Source organism: Primulina eburnea, unplaced genomic scaffold (assembly GCF_022965805.1).
Source record: "Primulina eburnea isolate SZY01 unplaced genomic scaffold, ASM2296580v1 ctg695, whole genome shotgun sequence".
Taxonomy (NCBI): domain Eukaryota; kingdom Viridiplantae; phylum Streptophyta; class Magnoliopsida; order Lamiales; family Gesneriaceae; genus Primulina; species Primulina eburnea.
In genome coordinates this window covers 10,793-37,426 of record NW_027331472.1, presented here as the reverse complement: position 1 = coordinate 37,426, position 26,634 = coordinate 10,793, and the positions used below count along the sequence as shown (strand labels likewise).

Here is a 26,634-nt window from a genome sequence, read left to right as displayed (position 1 = left end):
GAAAAATAAAGAAATTATAGGGAGGATCCATTAACATCAAACTTAAATATGTTGTTATGTATTTTGGTCAACATTCTATAATAAAGTTGGAGGAATGAGAAAATAAGCTGCTTGGAAATAGAAAAATGAGCGAACAATTAAAGACAAAATTCTGCAGAAGATTGCTGTAGATTTTTTGTGTTGATTTGTCAGGGGCTTCTTTCTGATTCATCCATCTGCTTTTGTCACACTCCACAGAGAAATTTCAACCACATTCCACGATCTTGCCACGATTTCCACGTCGTATAATGGTGCATCGTGCTTTTCCCTGGGCCAACCGCTATTCTCCTGGGCTTTCCTTTGTTGGCTACTGCTCAAGGGCTTCAAGGAATATTTTTTGGATACAACAAGACCTATAAGACTTTTGATCAATGGTTAAAAGTTGAGATCCAGAGACTTGTTGATATCAAGTTCTGAGTCTCGTTGATTGTAAATAATTTTTCTAATTTATTTAGAAAAATTTAGTTGTTTCTTTGTACTGATTTTGCACGAGATAAGCAAATCTCGGGTTCACGCTCAAGTCCCGTCAAAGCAATGCAGATAGTTATATTGTATCTTTGTAATCTAGAACAATAGGATATTTGTACTCTAAAAAATCCATCAAAGTGCAATGTTAATGATGATGAATTTGAAATACACCCAAAATGGCTCTCATTTCAAATTTATCGTTCAGATCTCTCTCCAAATCAAATCAAACCAAATTATTACATCCAAAAACAATATCAGAGAATGAAATTACATTAAACCAACCAAAACGCCTTTAAAAAATAAAACTTTTATTTCAAATCTATGTTACAGTGCCTGAAATAGAAGTCCTGCGCTTCAAAGCACTCTGAAGCACAAATGGTGCACTCGCTGCGTTTGCGCCTAAGCATGTTTTTAACAATAGTGAATAAAAGATACTGGATTGTTCCATACAGAGGGGAAAAAACCTCGAGGCTATAATTATAAATTTGAGATATTCCATCAATGGCCGAAACAAAAAATTTGAAACAAGAAACGTACACTTAAGAAGAAAATTCTATTCTAGCTCATCCAGATGTCCAAAGACTTTTTTCCAATTTGATGCCGCTTCCTCTGGAGACCGATATGACCAGATATGACGCTTGGATTTCTCGCGCTCATCCAAAATCGCCTCCATACATACAGGTATTTATTATCAATCAAAATTCAGATTAACAGCGTAGGAGAGCATACATATACCATGTAAAATTAACTGCCTGCAGTTAATCGCTTCAAAATCTAACAAAGATGATAAGAAAATGTAACATGGTTTTATATTACTAACAGACTCTTACAAAATTAATGTTTGAGAGTTTTAAGTGAGTGTGAGCAATGTGAGGAGAACACAGATGCTAAAACCTAATCGAAGCGCATTCATTAAATGCACCATCTGGATTTTTATTTCACACAATCATGTACTTGGGGTGACACAAACTCAAGATCTGAATTCGAAGAAACAAATTACATCACCTCTGATTAAATAGATCGGCGGGTAAGAATCATATTTTTAATGGATGAAACCACACAAGAAACACGACTCAAGTGAGGAAGATAAATGAAATCACAATGGGAAATCATAAAGAGGAAGATGGGTTTTATATGAAGTTCTTTACTCAACAATAGTTGCAGCTAACTATTCACTAAAGCAATTAAATACAGAAGCAATCATAGAGAAATTTTTCACCTAATAGCATTAGCTATCCTGGAAATCCTTACAATTTGGAGTATCATAGGCTGAAGGGATACAGTGCTATATTTGTGTATAATTTAAGACCAGGCGTTTGTCGTTGTATCAAAACCTAAATCTAATGTTTAACCTTTTAGTGACTCAAGTATTACATCCTGATCATTAAATCAAAAAACAACTCTAATTTTTTACCGTGTAGCAATTCAAGCATCACATCTCAAATACCATTCGAGTAGGAACTATTATTTAATTTCGACAATTTCAACCAATAATTACCTTAACTAGTCAATCATAAGAATTGAACACAAGATACCAATTATTGCGTCAAGTTCTTGTCATAAGGGTAGTTGTCATTGGTGCAAATAGTTTCATTCAAATATTTTACATCGTACATTATTCTAGTCACCATATTTTGATTGTGGCGCCAGCATAATCAATTCTTGCTCTATATCATATTGCAAACTAGAAGATAGCATGAAATTTCAAACCAGTAGTTTATGCCAAAAGATACAGTGCTTGAGATGGGGGCCCTAACAGCAAGCACACAATACTCGACTCTCGAGACTCTCTTTGACTATGACACCCCAAGTTATGATAGAAGTACCAAGAAAATTGTACCACAACCAACCCTGTTGAAAGAGCATTACAAACTATCTAATAAAAAACAAATATTCAGCTAACCACACACCTCTACTTGAGCTGGAGTTTTGGTTTTGAGACTCAAACAATCAAAAAGGTCCGCCCACTTTGCCATACAATTGTCTAATGTACCGAGCCGATAGTACTGTTGCATTTGAGAGACTGGAGCTGTCACAGAAACAAACTTCATCAATTCGAAAGATTACATAATATCTCGAAGATATTCAAGTTAACACAATCTCAAACAACTTCTGCGAAGTTCAGTGCCAAATCAAACTAAAAGAACAAACGAGAGAGTGGTGGCGTACAATAGCAAAACCACAAAGCGTCAAAACGTTTGACGCATGACTGTTGCGACCGCTTTGCGGCGGAATCTTCCTTCCTCAGGCTCATGCGATCCGATACTCTACACCTACTCTGAGGTTTCAGCAGATTTACTGTAGATTGAAATAAATATTATTTTATTATACAATATTTATTGTCTTTAAAAAAATATCACAACACATTATGCTAAGAACGGGACATGATCAGGATGACATGATTTTTTTTAAATGATCGCCTAAATTAAATATAGATTATAAGTTTTTTAATAAAAAATTATCGTGAAAAAGATAATGCATGAATACTAAAAAAAATTGGCATGTAGGACTGGTATTTTACAACTGATTAAACCAGTGTTTTTAAACCAGACCGGACGGTTCAACCAGGATGTCCGGTCCAGACTTGGTGTAAAAACCATTTTAACAGTCAAACCGGTTAGGACCGATCAAAATCGATTAATACCCGGTCGGACCGACGGTAATCCGATTCAAAACCGGTCCGACTGGTTCACCAATTTTTTTTTTTTGTAGAATTTGATTATTTTCTTCGATTTTTAAATTTTATGTTTAGTTATATATATGGTTATTTGAATTTTGTTAAAAATATTATTTTATCATTATTAGAGCTTATTTTATTTTTATTTTTGTATAAAAATATAGATATAAGTATATTTGATTATATAAATGTTTTTAGATTTAAACTTTGAAAAATACTTTGTTATTTAAAATATACTATTTATTATATTATATTATTATTTTATATATATAACAGTTTTTCGGTCCGAACATCCGGTGGAACAATATGAATGGTTGAACTGTTTTTACTAGATAGGCTGGTTCGATCACTGGTCCGGTTAAGAAAACATTGTTTATTATATCAATTTAAGTTTTTTTTAATAAAAACCGTGCTAAAAAACATAGACGCCTCAATCTTTCCTCCTCCAACTATTTATCATGCAAATCTGTAATCTATCAAACAGCTTGTGCAGCTAGGACAGCAGGACACAAAGGAAAGACACAAGCACATATTTTCCATACAAACCAAGGTGTATTTTGTTTCAGTTCTCCTAGAAGATCAGAGAGAAATCTACCTACCAGACTACCATCTTCAGTGAATCATTTGAAGTTCTCCCAGAAAATCAGAGAGAGTCTATTTACTACACAACCATCATCAGCGATTATTCATAAAGAGTAGTTTACTGGGACAATCCACTAGATCCATAAGCCCGTAACGGAAGATTAATAGTTTATGTAGGTGCATGAGTACGTGTATCACTAAATAGTTAGTAGCCAAGACCACAGAATGGGTAAAATGGTGAAGGAGTCTCCATTTACCAAGTTGGGAATAATACAGGGTAACAAACTAGCACTAAAGATAAGCAATCACTTGAACATTTAAATAATGCTTTAAACCGACACTGCACTAAGCATGATCGAATAAAAATTTTAAACACTCAACACTTTTACCAACTAGAATCTAATGAGAGTCCATCATTCAACGGGTTCGAAGGAACTGTCTATCACCATTGTAATCATGAAATCATCCTACATGTCAGATCATCAATTACACAATAATACATGAGCATCAGTGTGGTAACAAAGTCTAAATGTTGGAACAAATGACTCTAGGTTGCCCCAGCCGGTTCAATAATGGCACTCAAGTAGATCTCAATTAGCAAAATCAGATATTCATACGTCCATAACTCTGCCAGAGTGGGATCATCGATTCAAAATCGCAACTATATAATCGAATTTTGGCAGCCAGTATGACAGGAACCTAGAAAAATTTCCATATTTTCACAAAAACTGCCTGTAGCATCAGAAACCTCAGACCATTGTATAGCTGAATTACAGCAATAGATTGAAAATTCAGGTTTTAATGGATGGTTCTATAAAGGAAAATCAATCCCTCGTTTGCATTTGACAAATTTGGGGAAAGCACACAGAATCAATATGAAAAGGATAAAATACCAGAGAGATTCAATCAAGGCCACGATTCCGTCGGAGAAAAAAACCACCACTTCACACTCGCACAAAAAAAAAAAATCCTCAGGAAACCCATTATCCTCCCCCCCCCCCCCCCCCCCCAAAATTCAGAACACCACAATCAACTCAGTCACTGATGGTTCTTTTTAAGAAACCAAGTTTCAAATAAACGAAGCACTCAGATTGAAGAATAAAATTTCATTTACAGATTTTTCTTATGCATTAATTCAATTCAATTGATGCAAACACAGAAAAATGAAATCTCCGGGTTGACGTTTCGATACTCGTAAATATGATGCTGAAACTTACAGAGAGAGCTTTCCAAATATGTGGTCGATTACAAATTTCGGAGACCGACAACAGTGAATCGGTCGATTAAAGTGGCGGCAAGGGTTTAGCAAATACTTTGAGTAAAAACGGGAGAGAGTAGCTGTGGAAATCGGATTTCAAGGAAGTGGATACTGTGATTCGTTGAATGGCCTGCTGTGGAAATCCACAGCCAGAAGGCCCATTCCCAAGGCCCAGAAGTCCAATAACACCACAACAAATCAAGCCACTAGGCCTGATCCCACTAGGGCCTGCTTTGTCTGAGAGAAGTGTGATAAATCGTAGGGCTCAATGAAAAAAAAAACATTACTAATTTAATTTTTTTTTTAATTTAGGTGGAATTAGTTTTTTTTAATTTAGGTGGGACTAGAGCCGCCCTTGGGCAGTTCCAACCTAATAGTTGTTTGTTTTGTTAAATTAGTATAATAATTTTTTAAAAGAAAACCGAAATTGATATAATAACAAGTGTTTTATAATCGAACAGATAATTCTACTGGTCTACCTTATAAAAAATGTTCAATCGGTCATATCAACGGTTCAATCGGTCATATCATTCTACTGGACGGTCGGACCCAAAAACTATTGTATTATATAAAAAAAAGATAGTAAATAATATATTTTAAATTTTAAAGATCTTAAATAAAACTTAAAATCTAAACAACATACATATAATCAAACATAATAAGATTTTATTTTTTAGACAAAAATATAAATTAAAATAAGTTCTAATAATACTAAAATAATATTTTGAACAAAATTAAAAATCCAAATAATAATATAAATAAATAAAAATAAAAGTGAAAATGTAAGAAAATAATCAAATTCTAAAAAAATTAAAAATTAGTGAACCGGTCGGATCAGTTATTAATCGATTCACCGGTTCACAGCTGGCCCGACCAGTTTTGATTGGTAAAAAGGTTGTGAGTGATTCTGACCGGTGATGAGGAATGTCAAATTATATTTACGCAATAAATTCTATGTTAAGATAAAATTTGACCCTAAGTTTTTTTGTTACAAAGTAAACTAATCTGACTTGGTTAAATTGACAAATGCAGATCACTCAAGAAGTTTATTCGACAAAAATGAACTAACAAGACTATCAAAAATTATAACTAAATGATATGACAAGCACACTCGCTTTAACGCCTGCTGACTTAATCTGTGTTGATCAACACCTGAGCTGAATTAAACAAGGACAGGTCACACTGTTCCACAGACTTATCTTAAGAAATTCTGTGTTCCATAGTCAGCATATGAGCTTATCAGCAAGATAGTAAAAGTATATGTTGGATATCTCTTTCAGCTATAATGCAAAGGAATTTAATTAGTAAGTACTTGATGCGATCCAGGCGAAATAGATGAGCAGGGTCGGGTGCTCCACCGGATCGAATCAAGTATTTGTAGTGTTGTTTAGGAAAATGAACAAGGTATATGGCTTCAATCTTGACCTGCAAACAAGAAGATGAACTCGTGAATGGGCGCCGGAGGGGTGTCCGACGTGACCACTCCGATGCTTAAATCAGCAGGCAAAGAAGAAATTAAGCAATATATATGCGAATATATGTGAACAATACTTTTTAGTTCAAAGAGTCTCTCTATTAAATGAATTTAATACCTGCTATTTATAGGGGAGGAATGGGTAGTTTCCTCGATTTCCGTGACATCTACTAAGTCGGTTTACCTTCCTAGCTTCTGATGACTTCTCGGACACTCCAAGCCCAAGTTGCTCTGGCAGATTAGATGGCATGTAATGATTATACTCAAGTGTGGCTCACTTGTCGAGGTAACGCTATTTTCGAGGTTGCCAAAGTGGATATGCAACTGGAAAACACTACCCGGTCAGGGGAGAAGCACCCGACCAACTCTATGAGAGCCCGGGTAAATAATAAAGAATTGCGTACAACACCAATCCATCCGGGAAGAGGAGTTATACCATCCGGGAAGAGGAGTTATACCATCCGGGAAGAGGAGTTATACCATCCGGGAAGAGGAGTTATACCCGGATACTCCTGAAATCGACCCTGACTATGACCCGGATCCTACTAGGGGTATCACCACCCATCCCTAAAATAGTCGGGCTAGAGCTTGACTCGCTGTCCCGATTTGATCCTTTCTGCACTCTTTGCAATTGTGAACAAATATTTAAACAAGGGAACTTTTGGAGTGTCTCGTATCCCATATCCTTGACTCCCCGATGTCTGATAATCACTATTCTCGAGAGAATCGATCGAATACATTAATGAGGATGCTACTGAAAATTGCTCGTTTTTCAAGGTAATGATGAGTCTATACTCTCAATAACTGCACACGTCTCTTCACTTGGACGCACGATTTCCTAAGCGTCCTACGATCGTCCGATTAAATTTGAATCGAAGGTAGAGATGAACGCTCTACCCTATAAATAGAGACCTTGCTTATCCTTCCATCTTATCAATGCAATGGCAAGCTCAAGCAATTCGAAAGCTCCTGATATGGCGGGGGAATTTATGCGTGCGGTCACAGAGAGACGGAAGACTGATTTGGAAGACGAAGTTTTCCACAAAATACTCCTATTTTGGGAAAGATTGTACGAGCTGGAATCTTCTCAGTACGCAGAAGGGGCTCCTGCTCCTGAGAACGTGGCTCGTATGCAGAAGTACCGTGAACGTCTTTGTGTTGCGGAGTATGTGGACATATTTACTCACCATGGTGTCTACGCACTAATGCTAGAAAAGGAGTTGAAGATCCTGGAAGACATAGCCGGGTCAGATAGCTTTGGCAAGACCGCTACCGGAGATCTCAGCGGTTGGCTGCACAAATGGAGGGTTGCTGTAGAGGATGAACATCTCCGTGTAATTCGTGCTCATTTTTAATAATGAAATGTCCTTTTGTTTTCGTTCTAGCACTTATCTGGTAAATAGCGAAACCCACTTAAACGAAATTAAATAATGAAAATTGACATGACTAATAATCCCTAGATAATAATGCTTAGGCCAATGAGGTCTCGGTCTACCAGTTTGTTATGTTGAGATCTCGAGATTGTAGTCCGAGAGAAGGAATAAACAGGGACCAAGAATCCCCCGGTCTGCTGACGTGGTGCCATAATAATATGAGATTTATTGAACTCCTGCCAAACAAAAACGTTCCGTATTTCGAGGCACCTCAGACTTGACGTTTTGATAGCTGTTCAGATCCTTTCGTCTGCTCCGCGCAATTTACGAGGGACATCCTGATCATACACCTGTCCAAATCTGATGGCTATGATCAACTCTTGCCTTTGAATAATAAAGGAGACGCTTCGCATGGCTGAGACTCTTGGATTTCCCCCACATTTAAGGACGTTTGCCTATAAGTAAGAGGGTGAACACAAAAAACAATTTCCCATTTTACCATGTCGAGTTCAGGCGGTTCCAGTGCTTGCAGCAGCACACACGTCTTGGTGACCCCGGCAATGCGTCCTCATCTAGAGGAGCTGAAGAGAGGCATCGAGGAGAGCGTGTGGAGGAAAGTTATGACCGTACGAGATAAGGCCCACGATCTGGATTTTTCCTACCGCAACAGTCTCGTTCTTACTCGAGCACAAAGAGCAAGAGCGAGGAAGTATATCCGAGAATTTGCAGTGGCTCGGATTACAGACCTGGTTAATGACCAGGTTCTACTACACATGATGCTGCGGAAAGAATGGCATGCGCTAACCAAGATAATGCACAATGAAACCTTTGTCAATCTTCGAATCCACGAGCTGACTAACTGGATAACAGAATGGCGAGATTCTGTGTCTGTTGTAATGGATGACATAATTGCTCGCCGCTTCTTTATGTAATGAGAAATTTATTGCTTTTTATTGCTTTATTGCCTCTTTTCCAGAAAATCTATATAAATTTACGTGCGTCGCAACAATAGATGCTCAACCAATCGTAATAATTCGAATTATAAAACTGAAAACGTCTCCGCGATATACCTGTCTGGGAATCTATTCCGGGGTGCGATATCCTTCTTCCTGGACTAAAAACACAATCCCGGGTAATTAAATTTCCGGGCTATCGAACAAGTTGTCGGGGGCCTCGCCTTTTACTTCGCGCATTTTGCTTGTGTACTTCCCTCAAATTTACGTGTTTCCAAGTAAAAACCGGGATTTAAAATCTCCCCGGTTTAACATAACATATAACATATCGAGGCCTCAAACCTCCCGATTTATAAAATAACATGCCGGGGCCTTAAACCTCCCGGGCTCCCAAATAACATGCCGCGGCCTTAAACCCCCCGGGCTACCAAAAACTGGGTAATTCAAAAGGTACCGTGATAGTACGTACCTTTCTTGCTTCAACGGTTATCAACGTTTCGAATTTCGAGGCGTTGATAAGTCTGACACCATAATGATTACGCGTGTCCTTACCGATTCCCAAGGATCATCTCGTCCATCCGATTAGATGCAAATCAAGGGTAGAGATCGAGTCCTTCTCCTTATAAGTAGTGCCTAAATTATTTTGAAAATATCACTTTCAAATTCGAATCTCCGGCGAAGCCCTGCTTAAATTGCTCCTCGAAGCTCTTCCGTGCAAAAAATCACCCACTTCCGAAGCTCCTCTTCAAAACCTGTAAGTTCTCTATTTTTATCATGTCAAACTCTACTTCTTCAACGTCGGGAGCCAATGCGCGAGGCTCTCCTAGCGACGAATCTGCTGCGTTACGCTCCGATGCTTCTCAATCTCCCCCACCCCAACGCTCTGTCACCCAACCTGCTAAGAGACCAGTAGCCTCTTTAATTAAACCATCTTCTTCTAAACCCTCCATTCCTAATTCCTCCCGAATTCTCGCCCAAAGAAAAGGTAAGGGCAAAACTCGGGCCGTGAGCCCTCCTCCTGTCGAGGCCCCGGGATTTCCCTGGTTCTCCTCTCTGAGTAGCACCCTGCGCCCAGGGGCGGATGAAGAACTTAGGACCTTGGGTAGTATTCCTTCCAATCTTTCTATTTTAATACCCGAGTCCTCTGATAGGGCAAAAAACCCCCCTCAAGGGTACACTACTTTTTTCCGGGACCAAATTAAGAATGGTCTTAGATTTCCGATTCACCCCTTTTTCATTGCAGTTGCCAAATTTTTTGGCGTACCCATTAACCAATTTCACCCTAATTCTTTTAGGATAATGGCTGCCACTTATGTCCTCTTTAACATGAATAATTTTCTTATTAACCCCCTCATTCTTCACTATTACTTTTCTTGCCGGTTTGGGGATAATGCCTTTTCCCTGACTGCCCGGCATAACGCTCGCTTCCTTGATGATATTCCCTCTTCTCAAAAAGGGTGGAAAGGAAGATACTTTTTTATTCGACTTCCGGGAGATCTTCCCTGCTTGTCTGGCTTTCTCTCTTCTCTGCCTACACAACCTTCGCTTCCCGGCACCTATAAATTTGAAGAACCCTTCATCGTGAGCCAGGATTTGGTGGAAGGGCGCAAATACTCATCTTCCACATTAATTTCTGATGATAATTTGATCACATATATGGGTTGAGTCCCCGGGGTGAGGATCCCGAAGATCGCATGATTGATGAGGTGGCGGGCTCGGGCCCTCAACCCGGTAATTCACCCTTCTTTCTTGCCACCCCCTCCCTTGTTCTTTCCTTGATTTACTCAACACTTACTTCTCCTCTGTCCAGATAACTCCGAGATGCAAGCAGCTTTCGCTAAAAGACGAGCAGTCGAAAAGGCGGCCCGGGAAAAGGAACTCGCAACAAACCGGGCAATGGCCGAAGCAGAAAAACAACGTGCTATGGAGGAAACGCCCCGGGGAATCGAAATTACTCGAGAGAATCCTTCCCGGGATGATACTCTTCGGGTAGTGGTTGAGACCTCAGAGGAGGCCGAAGATCTGGTTCCTCTTAGTAAAAGGCAAAGGATCTTGGCTGTCGAGCCCGAACTGATTATCTTGGATAATCCTCCTGCAGGTGATCAGGGTCCTTCTGGTTCCCACGAATCCCTTCCTCCTCCGCAGTTCAAGGAAGCCTCCAGCTCCGAATTTCCTTCGACTAACATTTTTTTCGAAGGGCCTACTTCTAGTGGCGCGAAACGCTTTAAGCAGATGCTCAGTCTTTCTGAGGCGGCCTTTCTAAAAAGTGTTCCGGCCTGCAATAGATTTCTGGAAGGATCGAATCGCCTCTATTCCGTAAGTTTTTCTCCTTATTACACTTATATTTTGACACATTCTTTATGACTTTTGCTCTTTGTTTTTGCTCAGGCTGCTCAAATGATAATGTCTGCTTTTGAGGAGGTGGCTGCAGTAGCCACCAAGACAAATAGGCAAGCCCGGGCGGCTCAAGAAATTCATGATCAACTTCGAGAAGATATTGCCCGGGCTACCAAGCTGCATGAGGAGAAAGTCACCGGTCTCCTGGCCTCCCTGGAAATGGCCAACCAGCATTTGGCTTCCGCTCAGCGTGCTCGGGATGAAAGTTTAATCCGAGAAGAGGCCTCTCAAAGGCAGATTGCTTTCTTGGAATCCCGGACCCGCTACCTTGAGGAAGAAGCTACTCACCAACAACATCGAGTCGTGGCTGCTGAGGATAAGCTTAAATCCTTACAGCTTACTCAAGAGGAATGGAAGACTATTTTCCTTCAATCCTCAGATTTCCAAGCGGCTGTTGAAGATAGATCATACAACTACTTCAAAGTCGGTTTTGAGAAATGCCGGGAACAGTTTGAAGAGGAAAACTTAATCCCGGCTAACAAAGAAGGCTTCCCGGATATTGACAAAGCCATTAACTCCCTTCCTAAAGATGGTGATGCTGACCAAGAGGCTGGGGAGTCCGGGGATCAAACTGCACCTTTAGAGTAGGATTGTTTACCTTCTCTCTTTTTTCTTTGTAATTTCCGGCCTTCGAGCCCTTTAATGAAGAACTTTCTTTTCTTCCTTGTGACTAAATGATATGTGAAATACATATGTATTCCCAGACCCGGTCCTCATGGTCATTTGGGCCTTTTAAGAGCCAAAGCGCGGAGCCTTGGGCCGGGGAGCACGTCCCGGGACTTGGAATGGTCGAGGTGTGTGGCCCCGAGCCAGGGTGTAGTGCCCTGGGCTTTTGAGAACCAAGGTGCGGAGCCTTGGGCCGGGGAGCATGTCCCGGGACTTGGAATGGTCGAGGTGTGTGGCCCCGAGCCAGGGTGTAGTGCCCTGGGCTTTTGAGAACCAAGGTGCGGAGCCTTGGGCCGGGGAGCATGTCCCGGGACTTGGAATGGTCGAGGTGTGTGGCCCCGAGCCAGGGTGTAGTGCCCTGGGCTTTTAAGAACCAAGGTGCGGAGCCTTGGGCCGGGGAGCATGTCCCGGGACTTGGAATGGTCGAGGTGTGTGGCCCCGAGCCAGGGTGTAGTGCCCTGGGCTTTTAAGAACCAAGGTGCGGAGCCTTGGGCCGGGGAGCATGTCCCGGGACTTGGAATGGTCGAGGTGTGTGGCCCCGAGCCAGGGTGTAGTGCCCTGGGCTTTTGAGAACCAAGGTGCGGAGCCTTGGGCCGGGGAGCATGTCCCGGGACTTGGAATGGTCGAGGTGTGTGGCCCCGAGCCAGGGTGTAGTGCCCTGGGCTTTTGAGAACCAAGGTGCGGAGCCTTGGGCCGGGGAGCATGTCCCGGGACTTGGAATGGTCGAGGTGTGTGGCCCCGAGCCAGGGTGTAGTGCCCTGGGCTTTTAAGAACCAAGGTGCGGAGCCTTGGGCCGGGGAGCATGTCCCGGGACTTGGAATGGTCGAGGTGTGTGGCCCCGAGCCAGGGTGTAGTGCCCTGGGCTTTTAAGATTAGTACTCGTCGAACTTAAGATGTAAGAAATAATAGAACACTTCTGAGAAAAATATATCTTCCATTATATCTTCAATCAATACATCCATTTAAGCATAATACTGTTTTAAATTAAATACATTCCAAGGTCTCTTGAGGGAACGCCCTTGTGCATCTTCTAAATAGAAAGATCCCGAACTGACTTTTCGAGTAATCTTGTAAGGTCCTTCCCACCTGGCTTCTAACTTTCCGACTTCCCCAGCAGGATTGACCTTTTTCATGACGAGATCTCCTATTTGGAAATTTCGGATCCGGACCCTTTTGTTATATGATTTCATAATCCGATTCTTATATGCTTCCATTCGGATGCATGCTCGATCTCTCTTTTCTTCTATCAGATCCAATTCCATAGCCCTGGCCTGATCATTGCTGCTTGGGTAAGCTTCTACCCGAGAAGAAGTCATTCCGATCTCTACGGGAAGGACTGCCTCAGAACCATACACTAAGCTGAAAGGAGTTTCTTGAGTAGGTGCCCGGGGAGTAGTCCGATAAGCCCAGAGAACACTAGGCAATTCTTCCACCCAATCTTTTCCTTTACCTTGTAATCTGGTCTTTAGTGCTTGCACAATGATTCTATTGACAACCTCTGTTTGACCGTTAGCTTGTGGATATGCAACAGAGGTAAAAGATTGAATAATCTTCATTTCCTGGCACCACAACATAATTTCTTTGCCCTGGAATTGTCTGCCATTGTCCGAGATTAGTCTTCTGGGCACCCCAAATCGGCATACAATATTCTTCCACAGAAATTTCAACACTTCCTGCTCGGTAATTCGGGCTAAGGGCTCGGCTTCAACCCACTTGGAAAAGTAATCCACTGCTACTAATAAAAATTTCTTCTGAGCCCGAGCAGTTGGGAAGGGACCCACAATATCCATACCCCATTGATCGAAAGGGCAAGATGCCCAGATGGGCTTCATGAGAGTGGCCGGGCTGTGCTTAAAATTTGCGTGATGTTGACAGCTCTGACAAGCTTGAACTATCTGGGTGGCATCTCGGTTAAGAGTTGGCCACCAAAACCCGGCAAGCATGGTTTTTCGAGCTAGAGACATTCCTCCAAGGTGCTCTGCGCAGCATCCTTCATGAATCTCCCGGAGTACATAATCTACCTCCTCTTCAGGTAAGCATTTTAAGAGAGGCCCCTGGAATGATCTTTTATACAAGATTGAGTTTAAGAAAACAAACCTGGAAGCCTGTCTCTTAATCTTCTGGGCTTGACCTCTGTCCTCGGGTAGTGCACCCTTTTCAATAAATCTGATTAAGGGCGTCATCCAAGAGTTTTCTGGATCGGGGGCTCTTCCTTCGTCGGTCGAGAGGATCAAACGGGAGACGTGCAACACTTCTCGGGTACTTACTTCACTTAGGGAGGCAGCCATTTTTGCCAGAATATCCGCCTCGCTGTTCTCCTCTCGGGGTATCTGTTCGATACTCCAATCCGAAAAGCCCTCCGCTCGTGTTTTGATAAGCTGTAAATATTTCAGCATCCTGTCATCTTTGGCTTCGTAGACACCCCTTATCTGCTGAGTGACAAGCTGTGAATCAGAATATATAATTTTTCGGGAAGCCCCGACTTCCCGAGCAGCTCGAATTCCAGCTAGCACAGCCTCGTACTCGGCCTCATTATTAGTTACTCGGGAATCAATCCTTATTGCCAATTTGATTTTTTCTCCCGGGGGAGATATCATCACGACTCCTACTCCGCACCCTGCCAGGCTAGACGCCCCATCTACAAAAACTCTCCACACTTCCTCTTCACTGGGCTGGATCATCTCAGACAAGAAGTCTGACAAAGCTTGTGCCTTGATAGCCACTCGTGGTTTATATTCGATATCGTACTCCCCCAATTCCACAGTCCACTTAATCATTCGCCCAGATACCTCAGCATGAGTCATGATTTTACCAAGAGGGCTGTTGGTAAGAACCACTATTTGATGTGATAAGAAGTACGGTCTTAGCTTCCGGGAAGTTACGATTAAAGCCAATGCAATCTTCTCTACCTCTGTATACCGGAGTTCGGGCCCTCTTAGAGCGTGGCTGACGTAATAAATAGGCTTCTGATCAGAGCCTTCCTCTTTGATCAACACTGAACTGACAGCATGCTCTGTAGAGGATAAATATAGGAATAATTTTTCCCCGGGCTCGGGCTTTACTAATACCGGGAGCTCTGCAAGATGGGCTTTCAAGTCCTGGAAGGCTTGTTCACATTTATCGTTCCACCCGAATTGCTGGGCCTTTCTCAAGATTTGAAAGAAAGGATAACTTCGGTGTGCTGATCGGGATATAAATCGAGAAAGGGAAGCAATCCTTCCTGTTAGTTTTTGTACTTCTTTTACAGATTGGGGGGAAGGCATACACAAGACAGACTTCACCTTCTCTGGATTTACCTCAATTCCCCGATCTGTGACCATGAATCCCAAGAATTTGCCACTCTTTACGCCAAAAATACATTTGGCCGGGTTAAGCTTGATCCCATATTGCATAAGGGTGGCAAAAGTTTCCTCCAGATCATCAATAAAAGTAGTGACCTCCCGGGTCTTGCTTAAGATATCATCCACATAGACCTCTACGTTCCGCCCCAGCTGCTTCTCGAATACTTTATCCATAAGACGCTGATAGGTGGCCCCTGCATTTTTCAACCCGAAAGGCATTACAACATAACAAAATGTACCTCCCGAGGTGACGAAACTGGCCTTATCTTGATCTTTTTTGGCCAGGGGAATTTGATGATACCCCTGGTACGCATCCATAAAGCTCAGCAGCTCATAACCAGAAGTGGAATCTACCAGCTGGTCAATCCGGGGCAGTGGATAATGATCTTTGGGGCATGCTTTGTTTAGATCACGAAAATCTACGCACATGCGCCATTTGCCAGTGGATTTAGGTACTAAAACCACATTGGAAAGCCACGTAGGGAATTGAATCTCCCGAATGTGCCCTGCCTTCAGGAGCTCCTTTATTTGTTCGGATATGACCCTGTCCTTTTCAGGACCAAAATGCCTCTTTTTTTGCTTCACGGGGTGAGATCCCGGGATGATGTTCAAATGATGCTCCGATATAAGGGGAGAAATCCCCGTAAGCTCCTGCTGGGACCAGGCAAATACGTGAATGTTAGTTTTTAAACACTTAATTAAACTTACCCGGGTGGTCATGCTGAGATCCCGAGCCACCCGGATTTGCTGTCCCGGCCCCACTTCCACCGCCTCCTGCTCTTCTTCTGCCACAAAGTGGATCTCCCCTTCCTCCACTATTCTTTCTCCTGTCCTAACTCTCTTCCCCTCCCTCTTAAATCTGCTCCGATCCGCCCGGACCGCTTCTACATAACACTTTCGAGAAGAGGGTTGATCTCCCCGAACTTCTCCTACCCTTGCTCCCACAGGAAATTTTATTTTCTGGTGGTAGGTAGACGCTACAGCCCTTAACTCATTCATAGCCGGCCTCCCCAGGATAATGTTATATGATGACGGGGAGTTCACCACAGTGAAAGAAGTCATCACTGTTTTCTTTAGATCGTGAGAGCCCAGAGTCAGCGGCAAAATAATCTCCCCCTCTGGATAAACCATGTGTCCGGCGAAACCAAAAAGAGCAGTTTCCACTGTTTCCAGGTGATAGCCCTGTAAGTCCATCTGCTCAAAAGCATCTTGGAAAATTACATTCACAGAACTGCCTGAATCTACGAAAACCCGCAGAATGTCATAATTCGCCACCCGGGCTTGGATCACCAAGGCATCGTTGTGGGGTAGATTCACCCCTTTCAGGTCTTCCGGGCCGAAACTGATGACTGCCTCATTGCCCCTCATTCCTTCCACCTCCAAGCACTCTTTCCTACTTCTTGACTTCCTTGCCCGATTGGAGTCTCCGTCAGTAGAGCCTCCGGATATCATTTTAATTGTCCCTACAACGGGGGGTGACTTCTTTCTCTGCTCAGGTTCAGGCCCCCTTCTTCTTCCGGGCTCGGTTCTAGAGTTGTTTCTCACACCTCCTCTCTGAGAACTAGATCCGGGCTGTCGGGATGCCCACGGCGGCACCCTAGACATTTGAGTATTGATAGTGGGCTTTGGGAAGGAAGGCGCAACATAATTTCCCTTTAGAACTTTGCAATCCTCAGTATTATGATAGCCTAATTTGTGAAGCGCACAAAATCCTGTCTTCTCTGGCCGAGCCAGTTGATGATCCGGAGCTAAATCCCTACTACACTCCTGCACCTCCCTCTCTCGGGGAATCTTCAGAGGCACATGATGAGAGAAATGCCCTGGATTGCCCCTCTTCTGTCCCCTCTCCTCGGGTTTGGATACCCGGTCTCCCCTTTCTTTCCTCACTGCTTCCCTCTTCTGTTTCTGGGCTTCCTCCATATTTATGTACTTCTCTGCCCGGGATAACAGATCCTCAAAATCCCCGGGCACTTTTTTGGTTAGCGATTTAAAGAATTCACCCTCTCTCAGACCCTGGGTGAAGGCAGTAGTCTTGGTCTCGGTGGCACAAGATGGGACGTCTAGAGCCACTCTGTTGAACCTTTTGATGTAAGCCCGCAAACTCTCCTCGGGACTCTGCTTCACCTCAAAAAGACTAAAAGCAGTCTTTTTGTACTTCTTGCTGCTACTGAAATGGTGTAAAAACACCCTCTGGAAATCCTGAAAGGAGTTAATACTCTGGGATGCCAGGCCTTCGAACCACCTCTGAGCTGAATCCACCAACGTCGTTAGGAATACTTTACACTTAATTCGGTCAGTGTAGCAATGCAACATGGCCGTATTTTCAAATCTGGCCAAGTGTTCCTCTGGGTCAGCGTTGCCATCATAATCTTTTACTTTGGCGGACTTGAAATTCCCGGGAAGAGGTTCCCGGACTATGATGTCTGCGAACGGACATCCTCTCAAGATTGTTCGGGCAACGCTTCGTTCTTCCAACTGTCCTTCGAGGACCTTCATCTTCTGCCGTAAATTTGACAATTCCTCTGCCATGGTAGGAGATTTGGATCCGGCGCTAGACTCCTCATCTTCCCCTGTTACTTCCTTTTCCCTCCTCTCCTGTTCTTGCTCCTCTTCATGTCCTTGTTTATCACCCTGTTTATCACCGGGTGGTGTAACAGGTCGAGAGACCTCCTTTCCAGCTGCATATAACGCGACGGCATCAGCCATCATTCTTTTTAACTCCTCAGGGGTCAGGGTAATGTTTGGCCCAGTATTATTGACATTGGCTTGTCTCGAAGTCTGTCCCCCATCCCCCTGGGCATGAGGATCACCCTGATCGGTTCTTCTTGTACGAGCCATATCAACGTCTTGAATTCAGTATATTTCCCACAGACGGCGCCAATGATGCGATCCAGGCGAAATAGATGAGCAGGGTCGGGTGCTCCACCGGATCGAATCAAGTATTTGTAGTGTTGTTTAGGAAAATGAACAAGGTATATGGCTTCAATCTTGACCTGCAAACAAGAAGATGAACTCGTGAATGGGCGCCGGAGGGGTGTCCGACGTGACCACTCCGATGCTTAAATCAGCAGGCAAAGAAGAAATTAAGCAATATATATGCGAATATATGTGAACAATACTTTTTAGTTCAAAGAGTCTCTCTATTAAATGAATTTAATACCTGCTATTTATAGGGGAGGAATGGGTAGTTTCCTCGATTTCCGTGACATCTACTAAGTCGGTTTACCTTCCTAGCTTCTGATGACTTCTCGGACACTCCAAGCCCAAGTTGCTCTGGCAGATTAGATGGCATGTAATGATTATACTCAAGTGTGGCTCACTTGTCGAGGTAACGCTATTTTCGAGGTTGCCAAAGTGGATATGCAACTGGAAAACACTACCCGGTCAGGGGAGAAGCACCCGACCAACTCTATGAGAGCCCGGGTAAATAATAAAGAATTGCGTACAACACCAATCCATCCGGGAAGAGGAGTTATACCATCCGGGAAGAGGAGTTATACCATCCGGGAAGAGGAGTTATACCATCCGGGAAGAGGAGTTATACCCGGATACTCCTGAAATCGACCCTGACTATGACCCGGATCCTACTAGGGGTATCAGTACTATTTTTGGATAAAGAACAAGGACATGTTGCACTCTCTGTATAATTATCGGGTATTCAGTACATCTGTGAGTACCGTCTTTATTTATTAACATCAGTGACCAATATTTATAAAATGGGATGCTTCAGAGTTGAGAGAAGACTATTGTTTCATTGATAATCATAAAGTATCATTTGAAATTTCAGCATCTCTTCAAAGATACATTATGAGCTTATATTAGATCATTTTAAGGATCATTTTGTGCACACTTTGTTCTCAATTATTTCTGTATGCAATAGAATTATTATTGAGTGATAATTATTGTAAATATCATAAGGTTGTTTTTGAACAAATTGAACTTTATTGAAGTAGTTGCTAGAGTTTCAACTTAATAGGTGTAATGACCATGGGATATCCTGATATTGGGCTCGCTCTAGAGCCTTCTTTTGTAAACATGGGATCATTTTGTGCACACTTTGTTCTCAATTATTTGTGTATGCAATAGAATTATTATTGAGTGATAATTATTGTAAATATCATAAGGTTGTTTTTGAACAAATCGAACTTTATTGAAGTAGTTGCTAGAGTTTCAACTTAATAGGTGTAATGACCATGGGATATCCTGATATTGGGCTCGCTCTAGGGCCTTCTTTTGTAAACAGGGGATCATTTTGTGCACACTTTGTTCTCAATTATTTGTATGCAATAGAATTATTATTGAGTGATAATTATTGTAAATATAATAAGGTTGTTTTTGAACAAATTGAACTTTATTGAAGTAGTTGCTAGAGTTTCAACTCAATAGGTGTAATGACCATGGGATATGCTGATATTGGGCTCGCTCTAGGGAATTCTTTTGTAAACAGGCTCCCTCTGAGGACTTCTCCATCCAAGGATATCTCATGCGCTGTCATTCGTAGAATATCTAACCCCTGAAAATTGGTTTTCATTCGCCCCCTCCCCCCCAAACCAACACTGAGAATCTAAGTACTTAATCCTGGAGGTACAGGGTTGGAGTGTTGGTAGAGGCGAAAGAAACTACTTTTCAGCGGTGAGATATTTTAATAGTGATGGCACATGCGAAAGCCCGTGAGGGAGAAGGCCCAGAGGAGTCATGTTTACGAGAGAAGATCCCTAATGGATCCCTTGATAAGGATAAAAAAAAACGTTTTTCAACGACCATGGGCTATCCCGATCTTGAGCTCCCTAAAGTTTTTTTAACAACCATAGTCTATCCCGATATTGGGCTCTCTATGGGGCCTTATCCCATAAACGAGCTACCTCTAATGTTTTCTCCCTTACAGGCTTTCTCATACACCGTCACTCATAGAATATCCAACTTCTGAAAAGTAAAACATTTTCTGAAAGAATGTTACGCGCATTATCATCAACGTAGCAGTATCACAATGCCACCAACATAGCAAGCGGCGCCTCAACGCCAAAGTATTGGGCCTAAGCGCCATCCAACCTGAACAAAGCTGTAGGTACGGAGCTTGAGCGCCAAAGGGTCGGAACTTGAGCGCCAGTTTGACAAAAGTGTGACTTTTAAATATGTTTTAGGCATTTAAAGGCATGGAAATCAAATAACTCCATTTCTTCATTTCTAACACTTAATAATCGAGAAACGGGCTTAGGGTTCTTCAAATTTACCTCCAAGATGGCTCACAAATCACATATTTCATCAAATTGAAACTAGAACCAAGATCTACGCATGAAACTCTTTCTAGGTACGTCCTTTATGCAAATAATCCTCGGAATATGTAGTTTAGATGCATGGGTATGTTAGATTGTGAATAAACTTGGGAATTATGTATATTGATGAAGGATCTCCTCACTTTTGCAGCTTAATAGAGGTTCATGTATCGTTTAGGTCGATTCGAAGTTGTATTGTAAGTAAACTCATTTCTTGCTACTCGTATAAGAGATTGTATCTATGATATGATTAGAATTGCATTTAAATATTTTAGATAATAAGAAATTCATGTTGATGTGTACTTATATGTTCATCATGTTGAAAAGAAACGGGAATACAATGGGATGCATACCAAGTGTTTGAAAGAATGTCTCATCCAAGTGCTTGATAGAGTATTTGAAGGTTTTGTAATAATCAAAGGCTTGCAAGAGATCCCAAGGTTAAGAGTTTCAATCGTACACCAACATTAGGCAAGATTTTCCAAGTTTCTTGAATGCACCTTTCAATATAATTAATAATTTTATTAGCATGAATTAAATTTTATACCCTGTGTGTGATGTTAAAATATTTTAGATCTTTGATAAGTTTCATGGTCGTGTAAAAACTCTCAGGGACGTAGTTATCAGACGAACATAACTCTGACATGAGTTGACATGTGTCATTGTAATTGCGCTCGGACATGTTCTGTTTATGTTTCATCTTCAATAACCGAGCGAGCACAGACAACACAGAATGACCATGTGGATTTCCATCCCAAATTTCTTTCTCGGCTGATTTAATGCATTCATACAATGATTTAATAAAACTGTTTGGACTTTCAGGAACTTCGGAAAAAGTATTTATTGTAGAATTTTCTTCACCAAAATTATCATTCTCATTTTCAGGGGTCTCTTCAAAGTTAACATTTTCTTCAATAGTATCAAAAAAACCCAGAAATGGAGTATGATCAATTCGTGGTGCAACAGGATATGAAGATGACGAAGGATCATCCATATTAAAATTAGGATAAAACGGATGAATGTATTCCTCTCCATGAAAAAACCAATTGTAGTAATTTGGTACAAATCCATAACGACCGAGATGTACCTTAACGGTATCTTCATCTAAAAATATTTTGTTCTGACATTTTTGTCGATTGCAAGGACAACGTATATTTCCATTTAATAAACACTCAGGATGACACAGTGCAAATGTTACAAATGACTCTACACCAACACAATATTCATTCGTTAGAAATTCATTCTCCAACCGACGATACATCCAATTTCTATAGTTATCCATTTTATCCTATAAAAGAATAAATAAGATGTATTTTACTCAATCGCTATCATATACTAATTAATTAAATAAATTAATACATGAACTCCTTAAATAGTTCTCGTTCAACAACATAATTAGGCAGATTTAATAATTTTAATGTTGACAATTAATTGAATATTTAAATTATATAATATAATATTTTAATAACAAACATGTAATATATATTATTTAATTCCTAAATAACATGCAATAAAAATAAATTAAACTATGTATAAATCTACAACAAACTTACAATCTGACCGTAGAAGACGCCGGAGCACTGTGCACGCGCAAAAAAATCAGCTGGAAAACGACATGCACTACAAGCTAACAAAATTCATAATCTTAACCAACACTCATAAATTTACCAAGAATTGAAGATAAAAAACTTACCCCAAATCGAAACTAAAATCGCCTAACAGAGAGAAATTTATCACAGATGTGAAGCGGTGCGGAGAAAAATGGACCGTATAGTATTTATAGACAATTTGCGACGATTTTTGAAAAAAGCGTCGCTATCGGAGACAGTTTTAAAACCGCCGCCGATTTAATAGTGACGGTTTTATAAACTGTCGCTAATTAGCGACAATTAGCGACGGTTATTCGGAAAACCGTCGCTATTTGCAACAGTTTTAAAACAGTAACCGATCTAATAGCGACGGTTTATATAGAACCCTAACCGATCTAACCAGCGACGCAATTTTTTAAATGATGACGGTTTAAACAAAAACGTTGCAAAATTTTGCGACGATTTTTCAAATAGCGACAAAATCGTCGCTAACACCTAATTTTTTTGCAGTGTTAGCCATGGGAGTAAGAACCCTCGGGATGAGCTCCGAAATGGACTACTGATGTTGACGATGTAGGTGCCGGCTCTGGTTAATGCGGCTGCGTATTATGTTTATTTAAGGGTTGTACAACTTAGCGTGATCATTCCACTTATGTTTAAGTGTGCTCGATGTGTTGTCCACTTGTTCCACTATATATCATCCCTATATAAAAATGAAGATGTCGTATTTGAGTGACGAATGTTATGTTTAAGTTAAAATTATGAAAATGGATGTTACAGTTATGTTCCTCTTGTATTAAATTTATGGCTAATTACATGTGTTCCTACCTATGCAGTTTTAAACTCCTAATGTCATTTCCTATGAATGCTACGCCTTCAGTGCACTGTACTTGTTAATATTCCTTATAAGCTTGTTGAGTCATTAGATTCACTATACTTGTCTGGCGCAGGTGAGCCAGAAATTGATGTAGTAGTTGGTGACTTCGTGTTGGAGTAATCGACGAGATGTCAAGGTGTGGTGGCGCATAGACCTCGCGGTCCATAAGAGATCCATTTATTATGTAGATGTTCAAAACATTTTTTTTATTTGCATGATGATTATTGTTTTTGATTTATGTTGTATTGTGAGAACTAATTTGGTGCATATTAGATGATTGATAGATTTAAGAATTATGGTTGAATATTGTGATGTTTTGTTTTTGTTTTTGTTTTTTTTTTTTGTTTTATTGTTCTTGTTTTCTTCTGTGGAGCCCGATAAACGATTAAGTCATGCAAAAATTTCTATTGAATTATTGTTTTAGTGAATTTCAAGATGTTTAGGATCATATACATAATACATGTATAATCATACATATATAATCACTTAGAATAATTAGAACTTTTTAAGAAAAAATTTATTTCTCTGCATTTTCACACACAAGTTGCACGAAATGAAATGTTTAGACGCCTTGGGCGTTACAATAGGGTTGGTGAACCGAGTATTTAATATTCACTTTGTATCTGAGTTGTATCGATCAAATCTTCTAGTGGAAATTTTCTGGACACAGAAGAAGGAGAGATGTAAAAGCTTAATATTTGAACTTCCATAAACAAATTCCTATCCCTTCCCTACTTACTTACAGTCTTATCTGATTTTATCAGATTATTTAAAATATTCACTTTGTATTTGAGTTTTTTCCAAACTGATCTGTTTATTTTCTGAGTAATAAAAATATATCAGTTAATTTAAGAAGAGTTTATTCATCTCCTTCTAAACTCCTTCTCGATACGAGTAATGATATCAGAAAGGGTTTTTCCGATATCTGAATATTTAATATACACTTATGTCCTCATTTAACAAAATCCAACTACTTTCTAAGGAATAATATGACGACTAGAAAATTTGAATGCAAGCACATCTATCAGCACAAGATGATAATATGTGATATGTCATCACAGAAGGAACTATGAATAAAAGCAAACACAACTATTGCTATCACAGAAGGTACTGCCCATAAGCCCATATTTATAGACAATTTGCGACATTTTTTGACTTAGGGATTGGCCAATGTTATTATCAAAAACGTTGTGGGCATATAGAACATCTAAAAGGACTGTCACTAGGGTTAGTCCATTTTCCTTTACCTTTGGTCATTATGCGGTGCTACCATTGGAGATTATGGTGCCATCAATGCGAGTGGAAAAAACATAACGAACTCTCCCTGAACATTACAGTGAGGCAATGATCATGGAGTTAGAAGAAGTAAATGAACTGAGAATCCAATCATATAATAATGCCTTAGTGTTACAGAAGCAGAAAGTGACAATGATTTACAATAGGAGGATCAATAAAAAGAGCTTCCATTAAGGAGAGATTGGTTGGAAAACCATATTGTCCTTGGGAACAAAGGACATCGATTTGGGCAAATGGTCCCCAAACTAGGAAGGACCATTCGAGGTGCATAAAGTCTTGTAAGGAAATGCATATTGGCTATCATGTTTAGATATTCAACCACATAAAAGATGCATAAATGGCAAGTATCTAAAGTCATAATTCGAAGTATGAGGGAAGAAAACGAACGAAGGAGTGAGTAAAGAGAGTAGAGGACCTTGTATCCAGTGAGGAGTTGGTCTTTTGGCTACTTTGGCATATATCTTTGTTTTTACTATTTGAATATTTCAAAATATGATGGAAAAAGTTGGCTCTACGGCTACTTTCGGGAATCAAGCTTTTGTTCGAACAATAATGATTCGACTCCACAGTATGCCTCTGGTTACATGGAAAGAGATTTGGTACGTGGGGAGTCGGTCTTACGGCCACTTATGCATACATTTGATTGATTTTTCTGTTATTCTTATTGAATATTACGAAAAATCGTTGATAAAGTAGGTGATACAGCAGCTTGGGTAAAATGGTTGTTGCGTATGCAGTAATATTCCATGAGGTAGGCCTCTGGGCCACCTAAAAAGTGTGGCATATAAAGATAGAGAGCAGAGAGTTAAGCTCGTCTGGATAGACAACGAAGAATAAAGAAAGAACATAGCATAATGAGAGCGCTGCACAAACCACAAAAGGACCTAAAAGTTTTATTTTGTTATAAGAGTAGGCTTACTAGCCACTTTTATATATATATATTTGGTTCTTTGTTTTAAGACTTCATTTGAAGTAGGCCTTAGGGCCACTGGTGTTCATATTTGTTGTTCAATAATGAAAATGATTGAATGAAGTTGTCCAGTGGACAACTTTTATCATATTGGATAATTTTGTTTTACTAGAGAATTAATTGAGAAAAAATAATAACGAGTGGGGAGTTTTTAAATCAACCTATGGTTTTACTGGAAATTGGTGTAATGAGTAAGATTAATTGGTTAAGGGTATAAGAACCAATGGAAAACTCCTTTCCAGCACCAACATCCAACATCACATTCAACTCCTCTTCATTTCCCAACCAACATCCAAAATAACATTCAACTCATTTTCATTTTCCAACCAACATCCAACAACCAGAATGTCAAATCAACAATCACCAAATATAAAGGGGAGTCACCACATGCAAGAACAATAAGTAAATGTGTACGCGGGAAAGGGACCCGACTTACGTACAATGCATAGACGTGCATGCGGAAAAAAAATCCATCTGAAGTGCAATGTACGGACGTGTATGTAGGAGAGAGGTCCGACTCAAGTGCAATGCATAAATGTGTTTATTAAACAAATTTTTAAAAATTGGGTATGCTACGAATGGGAGATGGTGTTTTGAATAAATGCAGTACAGAATTTTCACGGATGGGTTCAAATTTACCTTTTTTGCACGATGCTGCAAATTAACACAAATGTATAGATGTCAAGCTCACAAGGGAGTTGAGGCCAACCTATGGCCAACTCTCAGTCAAGTGTTACCTCTCATCAATAAATTTACCAACACTGACATATAAAAGCAGGACTCATTCAAGGATAAAAAGCCACATACAAAGGCCAACCAATGGCCTAAGGCCCCAAGATCATCTAATGTCTTCTAGTTACGACTGAATTCTTACACATAAGATGGCCAGAGCAGTGGCAGGTCTCATGAACCATTGTTACCATATCAGCTGAATTTCTCGGACAATACAAACAGGTCCAAGATTGTCAACATACGTCATAAAATGAAAATGGCTAAGATGACATCTAAAAGCAATTCCAGAAGACAACTATCGGGAAATCATATTATTCGAATAAGCTTGAAATTGCATTTTGATGTAGGAATTAAGCCAGATGTTGAGAAAGAAAGATAAAACCAAGGGTAGAAGGTTACCCATCCAGATGGTAGGCATGACATTAGACAAAGGTATAGATGCATCTTTTGTAACTTAACCATCAAAACACACCAAATTCCAGTGAAACAACGATGGGATCAAGCGAGTACTAGGGACAACGACATACCTGTTGCAGTCGACCGATACCAGAGAAGAACTAGATGAGGAGAGCAGACACTTTCCGTCAAAAGTAGAAACCGTCGACCGACCTGTGATGGAGTGAAGAAGAGAAGGCCGAGCGCAAGATGATTAGACAGTGGCAGAGGCGA

General features: G+C 40.7%; 1 protein-coding gene and 1 long non-coding RNA gene across 4 annotated transcripts; one reads left to right on the top strand and one right to left on the bottom strand.

Annotated features, from left to right (window-relative positions):
* Positions 1-847: 847 nt before the first annotated feature.
* On the bottom strand, positions 848-26,634 carry LOC140821664 (uncharacterized). 3 transcript variants are annotated; one of them, XM_073182201.1, is made up of 4 exons: positions 26,493-26,634; positions 2,677-2,805; positions 2,418-2,536; positions 848-1,174 (listed from the first exon to the last, which is right to left on the bottom strand). In XM_073182201.1, the coding sequence occupies exons 2-4, from the start codon at positions 2,759-2,761 to the stop codon at positions 1,061-1,063; spliced, it is 318 nt and encodes a 105-aa protein (XP_073038302.1). In that variant the 5' UTR covers positions 2,762-2,805; positions 26,493-26,634; the 3' UTR covers positions 848-1,060. The 3 variants fall into 3 exon arrangements, with proteins under 3 accessions (XP_073038302.1, XP_073038301.1, XP_073038303.1); XM_073182200.1 differs by lacking the exon at positions 26,493-26,634 and adding an exon at positions 4,984-5,128; XM_073182202.1 differs by lacking the exon at positions 26,493-26,634 and adding an exon at positions 4,660-4,678.
* LOC140821661 (uncharacterized) lies at positions 20,018-23,279 on the top strand. Its single transcript, XR_012115794.1, has 3 exons — positions 20,018-20,536; positions 20,653-20,698; positions 23,041-23,279. It is a non-coding gene; the product is annotated as an uncharacterized lncRNA (long non-coding RNA).